This window comes from Lissotriton vulgaris, chromosome 6 (genome assembly GCF_964263255.1).
Source record: "Lissotriton vulgaris chromosome 6, aLisVul1.2, whole genome shotgun sequence".
Classification (NCBI taxonomy): Eukaryota; Metazoa; Chordata; class Amphibia; order Caudata; family Salamandridae; genus Lissotriton; species Lissotriton vulgaris.
The window spans coordinates 479,972,297-479,994,129 of NC_141694.1; the positions used below are offsets into that span (position 1 = coordinate 479,972,297).

Genomic DNA, 21,833 nt, shown 5'->3' on the forward strand with positions numbered 1-21,833 from the left:
CAGAATAAAAAATGCCACATTGTAACACACAAAGGGTTTGCATAGTGCAATAAAGTATTTCACAGCAGCTTTATATGATCTAATGTTATGTCTAACAAAGATAGGTTTTAGATATAAACTTCTAAAATACTGGTAAAATTTGCAAAAAATACAAAATGCATCACACTTTACTTACTTCATCCATCACATGGGCATGAGGTCGGATAAGAAGGACAAGACTTCATAATTGGAAAAGGCACTTTCTCATGCACAATGCCACATCTCAGTCTTACCAAAACAAAACAGTGTTGCATACTTATCACAACAGATAGATAGTTGTAACCACCCTCCTCTGTCTCATATGACATGTATAAAATGGCTGAGGATTTTGTATTGTTAGCAACCAATCACTGTCCATATCTATACTGAAAAAAGTATATTTGATCATCTTCTTAGTTAATGATAGCACCTATAAAGGTTCTGACCATATGGTCAAATTAAGCAACACACTAAAGTAAGAGTTGATATACAATAACCCTGGGCTACTTGAAGCCTTGTCCAAGGCTAAACAATCTAAAATAATAGATCTGGTATAACAAATATCCTCTTTTACCCACAGTAATAGCCATAATAGTAAAGGTCTTATGAAAAGTAGATCTTCTAGGTATTGCAGACTGAGATCCTGATGGACAATCATAGTTGAGACAGAAGTAGGTAAGTAAAGAAGCAGTTTTAAGAAAATGTTTACCTCCACTTGTAGGGCAGTGCAATTAGCATAGCCCCAGAGACCAGTCCCATATGTGGCAGTGGAACCCTATCTAGCCTTGTAAATGTCATCGATTTCCTTGATGGAATGGCTACCTAATTTGGATGAAAATCTTAAAATTCCTTGAGAAACTCTGCTCATTTTAGCTTTAGTTTTTAAAATATGTTGACCCATCCACACAATCTAGTGAAATGTTCTACTTTCCCTGAGCCCATTCAGACATTGTGCTTTGACCGCTTACGATGTAGCACACATGCTGAATTGTGCCTTTGTACTCGCAGTGTAATCTCAGACTTTGTTTTGTATGATAAGCTTATTTGATAAAAATAATTTTTTTTAAAATTATCTGTTGACCCCAAGATCCGTTCCCTGTGAATTAGTCACCCAGATAGAAAAAATGTATTTAATGTAACAATTGGGGTAGTGGTAATAGAAAAAGTTCTTAATTGTTAATGCTTAGGTCCACAAACCATGGTAAATGCTTTGGATTTATTATTCACCATTTTTTTAGATAACATATACTCCCTAAAAGCATTCATTAATCTTTGTAAGCCAACTGGGGTCCTTGAGAACAAAACAGCATCGTCAGTATATAAAAATACTAGAATAGGACTCCCGGCAGCCCAGGGAGCATCAGCTTGCGGGGCCTGAAAATGAGAATCCACCCCATTAACAAATAAAGAAAACAAGAGAGGGGCTGGTACACAACCTTGTTGAATGCCTTGCCCTACTTTAAACGTAGGTGAGCACTCACCCTGAGGCCCAAAGTGAACTTTACTAGATAGATTCCCATACAAACGAGCGAGAGACCCTATAATTGGCCTGGGTCAACATAAGGACAATCAGTGTTGACCAAAGAAGATGATGGTCAACCAAATCAAAGAGCTGATTTAATCTGCAAAACAAAGATATAGGGCTCCCAACTTGATTCTAGTGTATTTCCCAATTAACAGCTCCAAATTTCTACATTGCTCAACATTCCTCATCTGCTTTCTAAAACTATACTGCGCTGGGGACAAAAAAGATTGTTCTTGTGCCCATTCCTACAAACTGAATAACAAAACTCTACTCATTACTTTCATTGATGAGTCCAGGAGAGAAATAGGACGGTAATTTTTAGAGTCTGATTTGTCACCCTTTTTATAAATGGGTACAAATTTTGAAACTCCCCAAGAGAGTGGAATCTTGTCAATGGCAGCTGCGTTGAACACTCTTGTGAGGATAGACCTCCAGAGTTCAGTAGCAGATTTGAAAACATCTACCAGAACCGTATTGGGTCCAGGGGCCCGCCCTGTCACTAGCCTGCAGAGCTACAGTAACCTCTTTGTTAGTAATTTCCAATGGGAAGATCACTTCGCTAGTTTCATTTTTGGCATCATTAATACTCTTTCTTAAAATATCAGAGAAATATGCCACCCAGGTGTCACAAGATGGAAGAGAGCACAGTTCTGAGATGTTATAATTTGTTTTGAATGGTACATTCACTGTGTCCCAAAATAACGTAATGCCCTTAATTTCTGCCCCTTAACCCAGTTTGTTGCACGCTTCTACCTGGAGTGTTCTCAAAGCCGGGGCTTGTATATTGATGGCGAAGAGATTTAACAACCTCTATATCCCATGGAGAGTGACATAAAGCCTTTTTAATAACCGTGAGGCCAGGGTACAAGTATGGTCAAACCATCCTCTGTTAATTTCTCATGTATTATTCGGAGGGGCGATAAGTACGTTTTGTTGGAACTAATAATAAGATGAAAATTATCGACCAGGGTTAAAGAAACATCCTCCTGTAAACAATAGTATATTTCAGTAACATTTGCTGTTACTAATTTAAGTATTATGATGGAATCAATGCCAGCCCATTTAATTCATACCCTATTCATCCTAATTGGAGCAATATCATTTACTATAATGAATGATTTATGTTTCTTACCGCAAAAAAAGAAAGGCAAGATAATGGGGTTTTGATAACTTAATAATGAAGGAACAACAATAGGGGTACAACACATAGCGGTTACCGAATCAGACACTAGTATGTGATCAATAATTGTAAATGAGTATCTTCCCGTGAATGGTGGGGCTTGTTTCTCATTAGCATTCCAGCCGCATCTCAGTAACAGTAAATCATATTTAGAAATAATGGTGTTTAGTACAGTCACATAATCATTATGACAAAAGTGAGCACATCCCATCCCTACCTGATTGGTTAAACCACAAACACATGTTGCTGACAATGCACAATCCTAAATGTTACAATCACCTGTCCATAATAATAGAAAATATGAGTGAATAGAGCATAACAAGACCTCAAGGCCATGATCAAGTGTGGTAGCCACTCTACTATGAGTAGCATTGAATACATTATTATAATAATTCACCAGCACCAGGTCTACTCCCCCCTTTCTATTAAGCCACTATAGTTGAGAATGTGGCCCCACCAATGTACTCTTCTTAACTTTTACAGATAGTGTATTAGAAATAAAAATCTGTTGGCCCCTTTTCGCCCACTCGGATTGAGAGGCTATGGCACCAAAGAAATGTGAGGAAGACCCTTCCATAAAGGTCAGGCTTGTACACCAAGATTCTTGTATACAGAGGACATCGAAGTTGGATGTGGTTGTAGGCCAATCAGCATTTCCTAGCTTATTGATTAACCCTACCACATTCCAGGTTGCAAATGTGAAATTCATCTCCTGAACTGTGATTATTAATATAAAATCTGAAACTTAAGATTGATTTATGTTTGAATTCACGTACTTTGGAATTTACTTGGTATTTCCTAACATCTAATGTCAGTCAAAGATGGGAAAAGAAGCCTGTGAAATTGTAATGCCAAAAGTTCCTCAAAAATATTTAAAAGAGAATTTCTTTTCCTCCTATATATGTTTCTTAACCACTATTGTTAAGCTCAACCGTTCACCCAACTAAGGGAAAGTCACATTGGGAAATGAAACAATGAACCCAAAGGTACCACCCTGGAGCATGGTCAATTCAAGTAGCCCTTTAATATTTTGCTTCTTACTATCATCAAAAATTCTTTATAGATCCTTGGTGGAAAAGTGTACACCAGTATATGGATAAAGCTAAGAATCAATACTTCCAGTGGGACCTAAAATATAAAAGCAATCCCACAACAAAAGTAAAAATCAACACCAAATGTACTGAAATCATATCAGGTGCGCTAATTTGTGTTAAGTCCAGAAGCCATTGAAGAGCTTATTTTAAGTCCAGAACCCATTCAAGGACTTAAGGATTACATTCAAGATTAAAGCCCTCAACTCAATACTTAAAACATTCTAGCATTCTCCTACAGTACTGGACAAACAATCCTTCAGTTGAAGCTAAAACAATTATTTCTTACTACATTCAATGCCATATTAACCCGATTTACTATTTGAATAATAGTTCCAGGTCAACCAACCTGCAAGATTAAGCCGTAAGGCGCAACATCCAATATCATACCTTCATTTTTTGCAACTTAAAGTATTTGCAGAACAATTTGAACAATCATCATCTGAAAAAATTCAAACATAGCAATCAAAGTCTTTGTATTGCTTCACTACTTTTGTTAGCACAACTTGTTTAGGAGGACATGATTGGATCCAGTAAACCTCCGATCACAAACCTCTATATCAGCCATCATAATTTGCATAATTTTCTCACCTGGAACCAAAAAAGTGACAAGGTATCAGGTGCATTCACAGTAAAACTGCTATCAAATCCCAGCTCACTCTTTCGAAATCTGAGTATTAATGCAATCCTTTTGCAGTCAGGCATTTTTATCACTGATTAAAAAAATATATATATATATAGCCCACATGGATTGAAAGACGTAGTCCGGACCAGTGAGGGAACCAATCGGAAAGCACAAGAGTTGTATTTCACAATTCAAACACACCAATGAATGTTATTGTCTGATATCTCCCTTTCATCAATCAGCCTTAAACTTAAAACAAGTATGATTGGTGTAATAAGATCACCAATTCTATACCTATACGCCATCCGTCACACAGGGCATTATAGTTAGGTCTGGACCAGAAAGGAGACAGGCAGGGCGGTACAGTCATTAACTGGCCACCCTCCAATCAATGCTCCTATACTGAATGAAGTGTAGAAGGGAAAATGAATCAAATTCAAAACCCCTGTAACACCGCCGTTATCATCCGTTCTGTATATCTCACTAACCAACATTGCATTTCGGGCCAGAGTGTTAACTGTTCAGAGAACCCAATGATTTGAGAGCATTCTCCAATTTCTACTACGTGTTCCCATTAATTCAGTGCAACTTGCTATATTATTAATAGTTAATAGTAGCCAATCGTGGAGTCACAGCTAACACCTCCTGATATGAAAGCCTGACGTACCGCAATAAATGGAAAATGTTTCAATCCCAAAACCAATATTCAATAAATGAGACATCACGGTTTGCTTTCTATTGTCAGCAAATCATGACAAAGTGCCATACACATACCCTATACGTCGCCATGATTTAATCACAATTATCATTAAGTTGAATAAATTGAACTAACAAAAAACATATTTTCAAACATCTGTCACTAGAAACATCTATTTCAAGGCCTAATCCGGATATCAACATCATTATTATATCGGGAAATTATCCATTATATTATCACTGGCAATTACACAAGTATTCAGACCGCTTCATATTTCTGAGCAACACCTAACGTACAAATTTCAAATCATCATTATATTCCAGAAGTGGGACTCGCACACTAGAAAAGAAAAGATTAATGTTAGTCCTCCAGTCCCACAAAGGGTACAGTTCTGATAAGAGAAATCTCTCTATATCTTTCTATGATGTTGTTAGTCATCAAAGTTAAAATACCATAACGGTATAAGGGATCATATTGTCAGTAATGTTGAGCCTCCATCATCTGGATAAGGAAACCAGAGCTAAAAGCCCTGGACACAGATGGCTACTGCAATCAATTGTTGTATAGTCTAAGTATGCTTTTTGTATCCCTAAATCTAATGACACCATTAATTACAAGAAATAATGCATCTTATTTTCTAGATTTAGTCCCATTTCCAATGTTCTCAATTTGCTGATCCGTTTAACTTCAGCTTGATGAAGTCTCAGTATTAGGTCTCCTGCCCTTGGAACTTTGTTCATTTTTTGTATTCCGTGGAATTTAAAATCTGTTATCCCTGGGTTCCAGTCCTTAATATGTTGTGCCAGTGGAGATCTAATGTCCTGATTCTTTACTGCCTTATTATGTTCAAGTATTCACAATCTACGCATTATTTTAGTGCTTTCTATGTAAACCTTAAAGCAACTACACATAAGGCATATACTACTAGCTGACTGTTACAATTGATGAATTGTATTTGATATACCTTTCTGATGCTGTAGCTAAATTCCTTTGTCCTATTCCGACCATATGGGCACATAAATCACCCACCACAAGTATAAAAAACATTTGGGGGCAATTGTAGCCAGTTGCCACTACTCCCTTTCACAAATTCCAAGAAATTTCTGGTGACTTTATCTCTTACAGTCTGATTTCTTCTATACATAATTACTGGATTTTCAGAAATGGCATCAGCCAATTGAGGTACACTGGTCAATAGAGGCCACTTTGTACATAGTATTTTGTAGATCCCTACATGTTCACTGCTATTTCTTGTTACAAAAGTTAATCTATTGTCACATTGTTTCTGTCACACCTGCGGATCGGGGACGGCCAGAGTGCCTTTGAACCTCAAAAATGGCCGGCTCCCCACTAGCATGCATGCGCAGGAGCTGGCCGGAGAGGTCAAAGGCACCTTGTTCTCAAGTGAGCATGCTTTGCGTTTCAGCTTTGGGAAGTGAGTACCTCTTCTGGTTCACTAACCTTTCACTGAGTTGGCGTTTCTCTGCATCAGTTTCAGCCTTTTCCCGGTCCTGTCGGGTGGTCGTTTTTTCTCCTCACTCGTCGTTTCTCCCAGTCCCTGGACCCTTCGTATGCCTTATTTATTTTCCCAGTGGTTGTTCCTGCCTGAAAAATAAACAAGAAAGAAGTTTACCCTTCATATTTGCGGTAACAGTGCGATAGCGCTGACACTTTTATTTGTTCTTTTAATTTTACTTATCTGACTTGGGCCTAGCATGGATGATGACCTGCTTCATATTGCTTTGGAGTTTGTTAATTTCCTGAAAATATGAGAAATTGTGTTAGGTTTACCTGCAGTAAGGTGGACTACAAATTGTCACAGAGAATTTCACAGATTTGTCTTCAGTTGTGTACTCCATAGATTAAACCACCTTCTTGCTGTCACCTGTCTCTAGGGTACATGGAAGAAGGGAATCACCAAGAAGTTTTTTGGCAGTTCAGTTGACTTATCCTACAGTGGGTTGCGACGTAGGACCTTTTGTTTTTCTCATTGTTTCTTCCCTTCTTCCCCAGATTACTAGTGGTACTTTGACTTGGTTGGGTACAATAGGTGGCCAGGAGAGGTTGAGGACTATTCAGCATTTGCATGACGTTCCTGCGAAAATCGCGAGTAGGGACTTGCCAGTTTCTGTTTGTTCTTAGGGACAAGGGTAAGGTTTCTAGCTAATCTACGGATCCTGTTCTCTGCTCGATTAAGTAAATTTTGCTGAAAGCCCTGCGCCGCCCCCAGTCTTTTCTTTAAATTCACTCCACATTCATGAAAATCATGTTGTTGACGGCAGTTTCTGCCCAATCTTACCATTTCTCCATATGGTATTATCCCAATGACCGAGTGAGGATGAACCCTATCTGCTCTGAGTATGTTGAGAGTAGTAGGAGCCTTACGAAACAGTTTACTCTGAATAGACTCCTTCTTTATGAACAGTTCCACATCTAGAAAGTTTATCTGCTCAGAATTGCAGTACATTATGAATTGTACATTATACATATTGCTATTCAGATAATGAACATATAAGTCTTGACTCTCTCTAGTTTCAATCAAAAAGTTATCAAGACATCATCGATGAACCAACCCTCAAAAAATCTTTAGTTGATCCATTCCATGGTAAGTGGGGCCCTGGCATGCACCCTCTCAACCCACCCAATACATTTCCGCCAAACAGAAAGAAATTGTTCATCAAAAGGAGTTCTGCCATCTCAATCAACATTGTTGAAGGTTCTAATAGACTCACATTCTGCTGGATAAAAGGTATCTCAGTACGCACAGGCCAAATTGATTTTGTATACAGTTTACAATCCCACTACGTCTAGTGAAACAAACCGCATGCTAGTATCCCTTGTCACATCATTAAGTTTAGTACTGTCCTTTATATTGTCGTGTAGTTCACATAAATATAGGATCTGCATGTTTAGAGAACATAGACTGTGGTATTGGGGTCCAGACTGATTCCAGACACCCCCACCGGGTGTTTTCACCTGTATACTAGCTGTCTCACAGTGACACTAGAAACCCCTCTTATCAAGGAGAGAATAGTGCTTGGCAACTATCGAACATGACAACTCTGTCCCATCCGGGATCGTGGAAACAGTGCAATACTTTTCGCTCAGTCACTCGTGCTCACTTTGTCTCAGAGAGATATACAGAATAAACTGTGGGAACATTTTCAATAAGCATTTATTGAACCAGCATCATTCTAGTGTAAAATATGTGTGCTGAAACAAACATTAGACAGAAACAGATATAAATGATTATAAGCACCAACAGAGTAAAAGGATGGTAGATCTCTACCGTAGTGCTAAAACAATGAATACAGGCAAGATAAAAAATACATGACAGTAATAATGCGTACCCCTACGATACAACCCTAACTAGATGTAACTAAGTGTACCTAGCTTGTATGTCGTTGTAGAACCAAGAATCCCACTAGAATAAAGTCAACCTCATTACCTAAAGTGAGACACTGTGGGACCCCGTCTTTGTCTTGAGATGGACACCCCGCGAGGGAGGTCAGACCACTGCGAGCTGGAGTGTCTGCATGCAGGAACGTCAGCGTCTTGCGCCTTTGTGTAAGCATGGAAGTCCTTTTTCTACTCTCCTTGCCTCAGCAAAGATATGGTGTTTATATACCCAAAGTGGTATCCTTAGGTGATCTACCTTGCTGTGGCATGTCGGACTTAGGATGACAGAGGGAATTACCCTTATACATATTTATTATGCAGGAGACACTAGTCCTGCTGAGTTTCAAAGAATCCTAATACATAATGAATGAGGTTAGTTTTCAGGGATAACCCCACGTCCTGTTAGCAGTACCGTAACTAGGTAAAAGGTCAGTCCCAACAACCGTTATGCAGTGTAATGACAGGGGGAATATAGGTGAGAGGTTAGGTTGCTACCTAAGCCTATATTGGAGTGCCTATAAGAAACATAACAATATATCCGGGCAAGTTAGCCACCAATGGTTTTAGGTAAATATCCATGTACTCAGACAAGTGTTCTGTAAGGCTTCCTATGCCCGAAATGATTGGTCTTCCAGGTGGTGAGTGTCTAGATTTATGTGTCTAGTGTAGTATGTAAATAAACGGGTGTTGAGGATCAGTCACCTTTAGATTTCTAAAGTCAGCAACGTCGAAAATTGTAATTTCTTTACATGCATGCAGTTTATAAAAAATTAAGCGTTTCACAGCCTTTAAGGGATTCATCAACATTTTTTGATAACATTGAACATCATTAAGCTGTCTCTAAATCTCATTATCATAATCCTCCCTCGGTAGGATTCCTCCCATAATACAATACCAAGTAAATTCCAAAGCAAGTGGATTCAAATCTAAATAAATCTTAGGTTTTAGATTTTATATTAATAATCACAATTCTATGATCATTTTTTTGCTTAGATTATTTTGAGTCGTTACCACACAAACATGATATACTGTTCCTGTTGGCAGTGCTATTGTTGTAATTTTACTAAGGGGAATTGTTTTCTTTTCCCTTGTGGTGTGATATGTGATTGTGTGTCTTTGATCTTTTGATGTTAGAATATCTACATGATTTATGTAATTTTGTTGTATAAAATGTAAGTGTAGGAAGCCACTGTATGTTTTAGCATGTAATTGGAGTATGCACTTGTTGGTGAAATTTATCATTAATTGTTATATAGATTTGGAAATGTATGTACTATTTATTCATAACCCTGATGAAGTCCTTATTGAGATAAAATGTGTTGACCGGTCTGCATTTTAGATGTTGTGAAGAGTAAAGAAAAACGTGTTTTTGAATACCATTACATGTCCCCTGCTTGATTAGGGATCTATAAGAAGAATTTGTGTGCTTGAATGATTTGGACAAATCTTGGATTAGGTGAACCCTCTGTAAATACATTGAACTTCCGAAGCATTCCCTTTCATATATTGTTGTTTACTTTGATTTATGGTCTCGGAAGAGTAAGACCTTTAAAAGGTTGAGTGCTAGTAGGGAAGGAATAACAGTATGAACACCGGTGTGGTCAGATAGAGACAATACTGCCCTTTTTGGAAACACGTCAATTCTTTCAAACACTTAAGAGTGGTGAATGGCTTCAGCAGCCATATGATCTAAAATATATCTCTCCTTGATTTGTTTCATTTTGTGTGCATGTGATATTATCTGCTTGAGAACCCTCAATATTATTGACCCATTGTATGTATGAGTACCCTCTTGTATGCATGTGCCTTTCCAGTCTGTTAAGGTAAATACAACAATTTCCATGTTTGTAATTATATCATTTGTTCCAATGTTATAATTGTTTTTATGGAAATGTATACTCACTGATCTTCCCCATTTTCCAAGAGGCCAACTAGTAGAAAAGCATTCTAGTTCCTCTATACAAAATGTTGAATAGCCCCACAGGGTGATGTAGAGTCCTTGCCAGCCTTGGAGCATGTAGAGGATTACACCACACATGGAGCTTGGTATTACACGTCTTTATTCCTCTGCATGCAACTATTAACTGAGTTTTCAACATCCTGAATTCTGTCAACCACACACAAGCCCTTACGTCACTGGTCTACAGAGTCTGTCAAGAACCAAAAGGGTCCTTCATCTCTAACTCACAAGACATTACATCTCCCCCTTTGTTAAATAAAAAGTAAAAATTATACATATATACATCATAATTCTTCAATAAGCCATTTTGGTGATCAAATGATTCATAGATACAGGAGAAGTGTCTATGGCTGGTACTGGTGGCATAGACACAGGAACAGTCATTTGGCTCTCAGGATTCTCAGGTGGAGAAGTTTCACTTCTGACATCTGGAGTTGGCGAATGTCAAGGGAGGTGCTTAAAATGTGAAGAAACTCATGTAATGGGTTTTCCAGGATGGCGAGCAGTCACCATGTATCCTTTACTGGTCACAACCCTCAGTGGGTCAGCATCAAAAGGAGCATCAAACTTATGTTTTCATTTCTGTCTGACAAGGGCTCAGTCTCTTTCTCTAAGGACAGTGTTCCTCACACATTGGCTTTTATCTGCATAGGTCTTCATTTTTTAAATTTGGGACATGAATGATTTTGATGAAGTTCATCATCATTAATCACTCTGTAAGTGGTCCATTGTGGCAACTTGGCCTTTACGGCTCTCCCAAACATCAGAGCTGCAGGACTTCCACATGTAGTTGAATGGGGAGTTGACTGGTATACACTAAAATCAAAATGAAGAGCGGATGTGAGTTCAAGCTTTTCCAGTGCAGTATACTGACCCTTCTTTTTTAGGGTGCTCCTAAAATGCATAACAATTCAGTTTGCTTCTGGCCAAAAAAGTGTGCTTTTCTCATGCTTGACGTTAAGATGAATAAGAAAATCTTTGAATTCTTGACTGTTGAAAGGTGGGCTTTTGTTGGACTTCAGTATTGAAGAATGACTCTTGTAGACAAAATACCATCTAGCCTCTCGATTACTTTTTCCTGAGTGATCGGCGAGAGGTCTTCTACCAAGGGAAAAGAAGAATACTCATTAATTGCCACCATTAGCTGATGTTGTCAAGGGGTCCAAAGAAGTCAACAATGATTGTCTCCCACACATGCTTAAGAAGATCAGTCATGTTCAATGGAATGCTGGCTTCTCTTGGGAGATAAACAGTTTCACAAATGATGGGCCTTAATTCCCTTTTAGCTCTTTCATCAAAATTAGGATACCAAATTCGGAGAGCTCGCTTAGTGGCGACAATTCCACGATGTCCCTCATGTGCCACTTCAATGACTTGCTGTCTCAGACTCTCTGGTATGACAATTCTCAAACCTCCGAAGACTATATCTTCTGAGTAATTGAAAGCTCATCTTTCAAATTTTTTGATTTCCGATATTCTCTGTCATTTGTAAGAAGTTGAGTGCATTGCTTCCAAGATTGATGTACAGTAATGTCTTTGTGTATTATCAATTCACTGGACTTTACGATGAAATTAGTGTAGACTTCAGCCATTTTGGAAGTGACAATGTACTGCCATTTGGGAACAGTATTCAGCGGGGTTTTGATCTTTCCATGGTTGGTGCACAATATTGTAGTCCTATTCCTGCAGTCGATTCCACACCTCCCAATGTGAGGGCACATCTTGGCGTTAGGATTGCCAAAGATGGTGAGCAATGTTTGATGATCTGTGACAAGAATTAAATGCTTTCCGTATAGAAACTCTTGGGAATGTTCACAAGCCCACACCACAGCTATTTTTTTCAGGTTGTAAATGCACGTTCAGCTTTTGACAAACATCTGCTAGCATACGCTACAATATGCCTTTGTGTATTTGTATGTCCATTGTGCTGGTCAAGGAGTTCACTAAACCCTACTGGGCTTGCATCCACAACAATTTTTTTATGTAGCTTCGGATCAAAGTATGAAATTTTCAGAGGCATTCTCAATTGTATGGTTGATTTTCTTGAAGCTTTGTTCACATTCATGGGGCCATTGAAATGAAGCATTCTGTTTTGTTAACTCTCTTAATGGAGCACTTATGTGGCAAAATCACAGATGTACCTAGAACAGTAGCTGTCCATGCCCATAAAAGAGTGTAATATGGTAACATCGTGTGTGGGATAGGTGACTGACAAAGCCTGTACCTTAGCCGGATCTGGAGTAATTCCCCCATCAGAGGAAATATGGCCAAATAATGTAAGTTTTCTTTTGTGGAACTCACACTTTTCTGCAATCAAAGTGAGACCTGCATCAGCAAGTAAACAGCACCCTTGTGTAAGAGCTTTACTCGCCGTAACTTAATCTCATATATCTGAACAACCCAATATGGGTAGAAAAGGTATAAATGTACCTACAATTTTCTTCAGTTCCAATTGATGATATTCTTTGTTCAAATCAAGGCAAGAGAAGACTTTGGCACCTTTCAGCTATGTGATCATATTGTCAATGTGTGGACCAGGATGTCACTCTCTTTCAATTCCCTTTTTAGCTTGATGCATATCAACACAGATGAGTACACCTCGTTCACTTTCCTTTTTAGGTGCTACCACTATGGGCAAAACGCATGGTGGCAGACCAATGGATCGCTCAATGATATCGTGCTTTAGTATGTCTCAAGTTCTTTTTCAACAGCTTCCTGTAAATGATATGCAATTCAACGATGTTGCTGAGCAATAGGACCAATGTCCTCATTAATATGCAGTTGCACTTTCATTGTTTTAATATTTCCTAATTCATGAAACAACAATGGAAACTGACTCACTATTTGGTGATGAGCATTTATGTTGTAATTTACAGATCAGTCCCATTTCAGCAACAGGCTCTTGACGAAGTACCTTGAAGCACTTGAATTGGTGCTTGTACTTTTGTCTTTTTGTGCTTCATGGTTGCTACAAAAGAACCTAGCCTTTTTAATGGCATCGATGCAGCCTATGCATACACTTTAGTTTTCAGTGGTCTGAGATGGGGCACTAGAGACAGTTTATTGTACTTCTCCTCTGACACAATGTTTATCGACACACCACTGTCTATGATAAAAGGTATGGAACAACTGTTCACCTGTGATTTTAGAACAATGTCTACATTAATTAAGTGACTTCCCTTGTTGATCTTTCTTCGATTTGCATTCTTCCTTGCATGCGGCCAATCTGACATGCGCGCATTTCTCTTTAACTGACATCAATATTGTATAATTAACAATCAGAGGGGGGAGAGAGAGAAAAGGAAATCAGACTAGATTCATTCTCCCTGGGCATAGATAAATAAACAATAAGAATCCACTCCTTGAGATTAAGGGTGTATCCTCCACAGTGGGGAACACCTTTGTTGTTTTAGGTCCCCTCACACACCAGCAGGCCCCTTGGTGTCATGCTTCATCATCGGGGTCATCGTACCCCTCTACGGGGTACGGCGTGCTGCGACCTACGGATACGTGGGAGCACTTGTTAGACTATGTGTGGTGTCCGTGAGAGGGTTTTTTGTATGTGAGTGTATAGTGGGGTTTGGGAAATAGTGATAGTTAAAAAGAACCTGGCTCGTGGGGTGACTAAAAAATATTTAATAAGCCCCCGGGCTGCTGCTGTTAGAAAAGAGGGTGATAGGTCACTACGCTGACAATGTGCGTTACCTCCTTGTGGTGTGCGTCGACATGTTTCGGTGCCAGAAGCACCTTCTTCAGGACTGGGTGCACAAATCCCCACCTTACTCACGTTTCTCTAACTGATACTAGAATTTTCTAATAAAAGTGAGGAAAAATTACAGTGCAGGTAAAAGCAATGTACCTAGCAAAAAAGAAGTTGTCTATTGATCAACCTGTAAAGGAAAGAAGACAAAAAAAAAATTCTGGTAGTCTTTCCCTCCATATCCATAGGTAAAATGTCCAGTGGTTACAGGTGACATACTATAGATGCATTCTAGTGCTTATAGTGGGATAAAAGCTTTACAAAAAACACACTAGACTCACTGACACATAACATAGAACACACACTTAATAAAGAAATTTTCGTTCAGGTGTTTTCAAATTATTTTCTGGCCGTAACACCATTGTTGGTAAAAAGGGAAAGGACAAAGTTGTGTTATATCCCTGTAAAGTGAAGAGGAAAAATATCATGCCATTACATATTCACAACATACTGTTTTGGAGTTGGAGAGAATGCCTCATGATCCAACCGTCAGGATCTGATGTGCTAACTAGCACCTGTTTGGAAAAGAAAGGCATTTTCAGGTCCTAGTTTTACTTACATTCACGTACTGGTGGCAGTGTTTGCGGTCATCAGACCTTTCTACTCACGATTTCTACGAGGAAATACCTCCCGATCGATCCCTTCGTGGCTCCGGTGGTAATGCCAGAAGGATTTTTAAAAACGGGGTTTTAAACCTTTTCCCGGGTCAAAGTTAATTGGTTAATTGCGTAATTAGGGCTTCCTTATGGTCATATAAGGTCTTTGTCGGTTTTTAATTTGCGGTCGCTGTTTGGACGCGTCTTTGCTTTGCGCATGCGCCCATATGCGCGTTAGGTCCTGTTGTTGCGCATGCGTTGTTTCAGGTGTCCTTGTTTCCTGTTATGCGCATGCGTTGTCCTGCGCGTGTATCATTTCTCGTGATGGTTTTTTGTGGCAATGTGAATGATATCTTTCCTCATATATTAGGCACTGTGGATGGCATTTCATTTGGAATAAATGCCTATATTGTTCTTAATACTTCATTTTATTGTTTACTTGTTTCCTCATTTCGCGAGTCATTTTCTTTTGCAAATGGACAGAGAAATACCCATTTTAAAGGATGGGTGGTAAATGCAGACCCCCAGGCATATTATTGTTCGCCTGGTAGATCCTCAAGAGGGGGAAGTATGGAAATCAGTTTGTATAGGTCGTTTTTACACCCCGTGGAGAGGTAATTCAGTAGGACACCATCTATATTAACTGACCGTTTTTACACCCCGTGGAAGAGGTCATTCAATAGGACACCATCTATGTTAACTGACCCCAGGGGATATTGTCATTTAGACCTGTAGTGTTAGTCCCCAGTCTAAAGACCCATCTCTGCTCCTTCTCAAAGAGTCCTTGTTCAGATGGGAGTTGTTCAACTACTGTCCACCTGATGTCATTTACACAATGTCCATTCTCAATAAAATGTGTGGCCATTTTCGTTGTCGTCTTCTTGCATCGGATATTACTCTTATGCTCCCCAATTCGTATTTTCACTGGTCTTTTTGTCATGCCAATGTACTCCAAGCTGCAAGGGCAGGTTATCATATAAATTACGTTTTTGCTGTTGCAGTTGGTTAGTTTCCGTTGCTCCCATTTTGTTCCGTTTTCAAAAGTTAGATCTTTATTCTTCTGAGTCAGGTTACAACTCGCACAATTACCACATGGGTAGTGGCCTCCCAGTCCTTGGAGGTGGAGTTGTGGCATCTATTGGAGTTTCGGGCGTGTGTGCACTAGCATGTCCTTGAGATTTCTGCCTCGTTTGTGGGCAAATAGGGGTTTTTCAATGTCTAATTTGCCACTTGTCAGGATGTGCCAATGTTTATTTAGCAGTTTGGAAACCTCATTGGTTTGGGGGCTATAGGTTGTCACGCAGATGGGTCTGGCTATCAACGGAAACTAACCAACTGCAACAGCAAAAACGTAATTTATATGATAACCTGCCCTTGCAGCTTGGAGTACATTGGCATGACAAAAAGACCACATGGAAGAGGTGGTTTCAGGAAAACGGCAGCGTAATAACCAGTTATGGAACTTACAGACGTTGATGATATGCACTGTTCAGACAGCGCTTGATGGACATCAGATTCCATTCCTTATTGAAGTACTGACTCAGTATTTGAACTCAGGTCATCTGGCCTACTCACTGGATGTCCAGTGTCTTCTTTCTCTTTTACTGTATGTGCTTGTTTTGTCTCTTGCATGTGTTTGTCACCATTTCCAATCTTCTGCATTGTACCTGGTTTCCACTGCCATTGGTGCTTCCCTGTACCTAGATATCACTGCCTTTAGTGCTTCTTTGTACCTGGCTGCCTTTAGTGTTATCGTTCTGTATGACTTTTGGCTGCATTTGCCTTGTAAATGTAAATGTAAATGTAATGTAAATTGATACTTGTATAGCGCACTACTCACCCGCAAGGGTCTCAAGGCGCTTGTACGAATACCGCTGTGGAACCCATCCTGGCTTTCCCTGTGAGGCGTCCACTCCTGGGCACCACCAAGGTGGAGGCCAGGCATCCTTAGCGTTGTGGGGGCCGTTGTAGAGATTAAGCAAGCTATTGCCCAGAGTTGCAGAGTGGGACTCCATGATTGGAATAGGCACTGAGGCGAGAATTATCAGGTCCGTGGAATTTTTGAGCCAAGACCCGCCGAGGCGGGAATTGAACCGTGGTCCGGGCCAGACCTCTGCATCAGGGTCTGCCGCTCTAACCATTGAGCCGCACTTCTCCACACTTCTCCGCCTTGTGGCACAGTACCTCTTCCACGACAGGTTCATGGCCGATGATACACAAATTGTTCTGCAAGACCTTTGTCTTCTTTGAATGCTTTCCACTGGCTGGAGTGCGGCTTTGACTTCACATACGCCAACTTTCGATCTTAACTTTGACGGAAGCGCTTGTGGCATGCAAAAGCAGTTTGCTGGACCACAGCCAACGCTCTGGGAGAGCACTGTTGGTTTTTCTCCTATCCCATAGCATTTAAATGATCATGCCACTCATAGAGCTTGGTATTACATGTCTTTATTCCTCTGTGTGTAACCATTAACTGAACATCCTACATCATGAATTTTATTAACCACACCCTAGCACTTACGTCATTGGTCCACCAGAATCTGTCAGGAACCGAAAAGGGTCCCATCATCCCTAACTCACAACACACTACAGGTGATAAAGAGGGGAAGTACAACCAACTACAGTTTGCTGATGTCATGCCTTGTTGACACGTCGTGGCAGAGCTCAGACCTCTCCTCACTTAAACTACATCCTGTTGATGCAATTCTATTGGCACAGGAAGCCAATTGATTCCCAGAAAAATGCATCTTTTTCCAGCTGTCAGTTTTTTCTCTAGTCCTGGTTGTATATGTTAATCTGAATGTCTTACCGAATGGCCATAAGAACAAAACGTTGACACCTCCCAACTTTGCTTCTAAAGTCAAAGTCGCATTCTTTTTCCAGATGTGGGTGTTTTAGTCCAGTTCTATACTGTTGTAAATATCACATCTATATTTATTACAAATTGGAAGATACTACAAATGTTTTTTTATGGTTTACTAGAGGGTAAGCTATGGCCTTTTAAAGTCTCAGGCTATTTTGTTGGCAATGCCAGTCAATGTGGACAAATAACCATCAGCAATTTTAACAAAATGGAGACAAGGGCCAAATAGTTCTAGGCTCATAGCACAGCTGTACATTTCACCAGCTAGTGTTGATCTTCTACACAAATAGCCAATTTACAGTGCACTGCTTAGCACAATTTCACACATATCAGTGAATGCCTCAGGGCACTTCAAAGGGTCTGACTGCTTCCATGTTAAAAGAGACATCACCAAATGGAGAGAATGTACTTTTGAAGTGAAAGTATGAGGTCTAAGAGCTTTTTTAGTGGGCCTCACACCTCAGCAAGGCAGAGAATCTATGTAGCAAAAGGTTTTGGTGTTCACTGTGGACAGGTATTCTTTCTTACAGTTCCACTTATCAACATTTTATTTGCATTTGTGGACGAGGGAATACAAGCAAATCCATTCCACATGCAAATTGCGCTGTGGAAATTATTATGTCACCATAAAATTTAAGTGGGCCAGCCAAGCTCCATCAAAGACACGGAAAATATAAAATACAATGACAGTCATGCTATGTGTTTAGAAACAGAGGTTCTGAAAATGGTTGTCAGTTAATGAACACTGCAGTCTTTGACTCTTTCTCAACACGAACCAACAGATTTCTTTACTGATTTAACTCCATGTTTTGGCACGCTAAATAAAGGCCAAATCACAGCCAAATCAGTAGTATTTACAGCATGCATACATGTATTCCAAAGTGGGCACTTAAATGCTCATCGAGCTCCAAATGATGCTCGTTCCAGATGGTAAATGAGTGTAATTTTTGCAGGAAGTGAAGTTGCACAGATCTGCAGTATTTAGAACATTCCCTGATTTAATGACTCTGCACCCACCATGGCACAGATGTTGCTTATCATTTTAGTGCCAGTTTATCTCCATCTTTTCACTTACTGCTAACTGTGGAATGGAGGCTGGAGGGTACCACACATCTAAATCTTTTTTTCTGACTTACATAGTGCTAATAATTCAAGCTGTAAACTGCTCTGTTCATAACCCTCTGCATTTGTATTCTTTCTCTCTTTGCACAGGGCTTGCAAGGTACGCCGGGTCTTCAAGGTCCGATGGGGCACAAGGGAGAAAAGGTAGAGCTCATATATTTTTCATTACCTTGTTCGAATGAGGAAAACATTTTGTGCAATTTATGCAACTGGGTTTGATGAGGACGGCTGTGAATGTTGAGTGACTTACTGTATCTATGGAATCTAACAACCTTTGCTGCACGAAAAATGACGCGCAGAAACGAGACATGGCCATGTCCTGTTTCTGCGCATGACATCCTGAATATGCATGGTCTGTTGGGGAAAAACATGGTGGAGGCAAGGGAGAACTATAAATCCGCGCCTCTTACCTGAACAGTGCCTTTGAATAGGTATGCGTCGGTGCATAAATAATATGCTCTAACTGGCAAGTAAATATTCGTAATGGCATGTGAAATGAGAAAGTGGAACAGTGCACTTACTGCACTTTATATGACAGTTATCCGAACAAGCACTGGAAAAGACATTAGAACTGGCTTTGGCAAGCAGGTACAGTAGTATTTTTTTTGCATTTTATTGCAGCTACGCGCCAATAAAAAGTAGTGAAAAATGTGGTTGTCTAAATATGGAGGCCTTATGCTTGCAATCGTTATTTTAAAAAAAATGCCCATAGCGTATAATTTTGATAGAACACTACGGATACCTATTAACAGGTGGGTGTACTGGAAACAGATCTAGGAACGCTTTTCAGTTTTTTCAAGCATTGCAATCAATTGTCATTCTTATAGGCTCAAAGAAAATATACTAATTGCTTTAAATCACTGAACTTGAAGACATGGTTGAAACATTCAAACGCTGCAAAAAAGGGATAAATAATGGAAAGAAAAACATTGGCATGGTAAGCTATTGTCAAGCAGCCTTGACTTTGGAGTGCACTTCTTGTTAGGCAAATGCTCACAGGTGAACAGGCAACATTTCATCACTCACAATGCAAGACATTCAGCGGCTGAAGGGGCATGACCCATTGCCTAGTTATAAAACTGGGCAGAAACACAATGTGAACAGACCTGTGAATAAAAAGGGCTTACTCAAAACCCCTGTCTGTATATGATATGTATGCATGTTGGATCTATGGTCTGGTACACCTACAGCAGTACACTAAGGGAGAGCACCAATCACGTGCACTTTCATATTTTGTAGGAGATGTCAGTAGAAGCTGTTCTCTTATATCCTTAATGACCTACTAAATCCCCCTAGCCACCATACGCAGTGTGATGGCTAGTGGGGTTTTTATTTTGAAATATGAATATCAGGGTTTTTTACAGTACTAAAAACAGCTGGTAGCCGTTTCGTCTCTTTGCATAGTATGCAGGAGTACACAAGGGGATTCCGGTGGTACACTAGTTAAGCCACAGACAATGTTGGAAAGTATTGTCTCTAGGTTCTGCTAATGAAGGCGGGAATGGAGGATATTATTCAGGCAAGGTAGACAAAGGTTAAGATACATCAAAAAGAATTGGTGGGTGTTCCACTGAAGTTTATTGCAAAAACATCGCATAAGTAACAAAAAGTTGGAAATATATGTAGCAAATTCACAGATTGTGATAGGTCAAGCTAGCCTCCTAGGTGCTGCAATTTCAAAGTGATAGTATTGCAATACTACCAGAAGAATCGGCTAACTTGCACGCTACTGGGTCTTATCTAAGTCTGTTTCAGCTCTTAAAGCAGATGCACTAGTGCACTGGTGCATATTGACATCACAGAAAGTTTCAAAATGACTCTTCTTAAATTCTTGAAATGTCACCTGGCATTTGAAATGTTGTAGTCAGGCATTGCACCTGCATATGTAATGCAGGAAAACGTTCTACCGGTTAGCCAGGTTACTAGAGAGTTACATGTAGAACAAAGTCAAAAGTACATGGTTTTTGAATGTCTGGAAAGATGATACCATATGAGTCACTTCATTAGATATAGGAGGAGTGCATAGGTGCTTAATGATGACCCACTTTCTTTTTATGTGGCGTAACTGGTCTGGTAACCATTGTGTAGTTTGATAAGCAACACATATGCCTAATGTCATTTCATCATTGTCTGAATGTTGGTAAACAGTACTGCCCTAAAACCATTTAGCTGAGGATTCAACTGATGTGTCTAGTGTGAGATGAACACACAGCATATTTAAGGTCGTTCCACTGATTGCACATTGATACAGTATTGTGAAGAAAATTCGTATTATCATAACACAGGTACAGAACAAATCATCCTTATTAATGTGATGAATGTTCCTTCAGTGTCCGTTGAGATGAATTTAGTTTGCAATTATTTTGAAATATTTGATTTTTGAACCAAAGAAACATACTGATTGCTCAGGTTTTATGGAACTTGTTTGGCATTGTAAAACACCATAGACATTACAATTAGTTGTAATCCTGGATATCGACTTCTAAAATGTCTTGAAACATAAACAAAATATCATAAACTCGATATATTTCTTATTAAGATAACCCAATTATGGACTCAAAAATAACTTCATAAAAATGTCTAAAGTAAAAAAAAAGTTGTAAAAATGTTAGATTGAAATAATATTGAATTTGAAAGTTAATGTTAGAAATTACAGAAATATTGAAAACTATAATAACGTCATGAATATCTATGACATAACTTAAAATATTAACTGTATTGAATTAAAATTCATTTTACATTTTTTCATATATACAATAATATTTTAAAACATATTTTACTTAGTTAAAATAATTGTTTCATTATTCTTAAAAATGCTATCTTTTTTGTTAACAATATTAAACTTTAAAACTGATAAATGTACTTATCTCCCAAAAAACAGAATGAAATACCTTTAAAAAATTATTTTTGTTTAATTTAAAAAATAAAAAAGTGCTTCTTAGACATCTACAAAAATGTTGAACTGTTTTAAACATTCAATTTTTTATAAATTAACAA

The 21,833-nt window shown here is 39.1% G+C and overlaps 1 protein-coding gene across 1 annotated transcript in view; it reads left to right on the forward strand.

Moving 5' to 3' along the window:
* The window catches only part of LOC147707467 (collagen alpha-1(XIX) chain-like), a 1,668,057-nt gene that overhangs the window by 1,221,429 nt on the left and 424,795 nt on the right, over window positions 1–21,833 (forward strand). Inside the window, exon 14 of the mRNA XM_086925649.1 lies at window positions 18,927–18,980. Within this exon, the coding sequence (XP_086781775.1) occupies window positions 18,927–18,980 (54 nt within the window). The remainder of the gene's footprint in view (window positions 1–18,926; window positions 18,981–21,833) is intronic.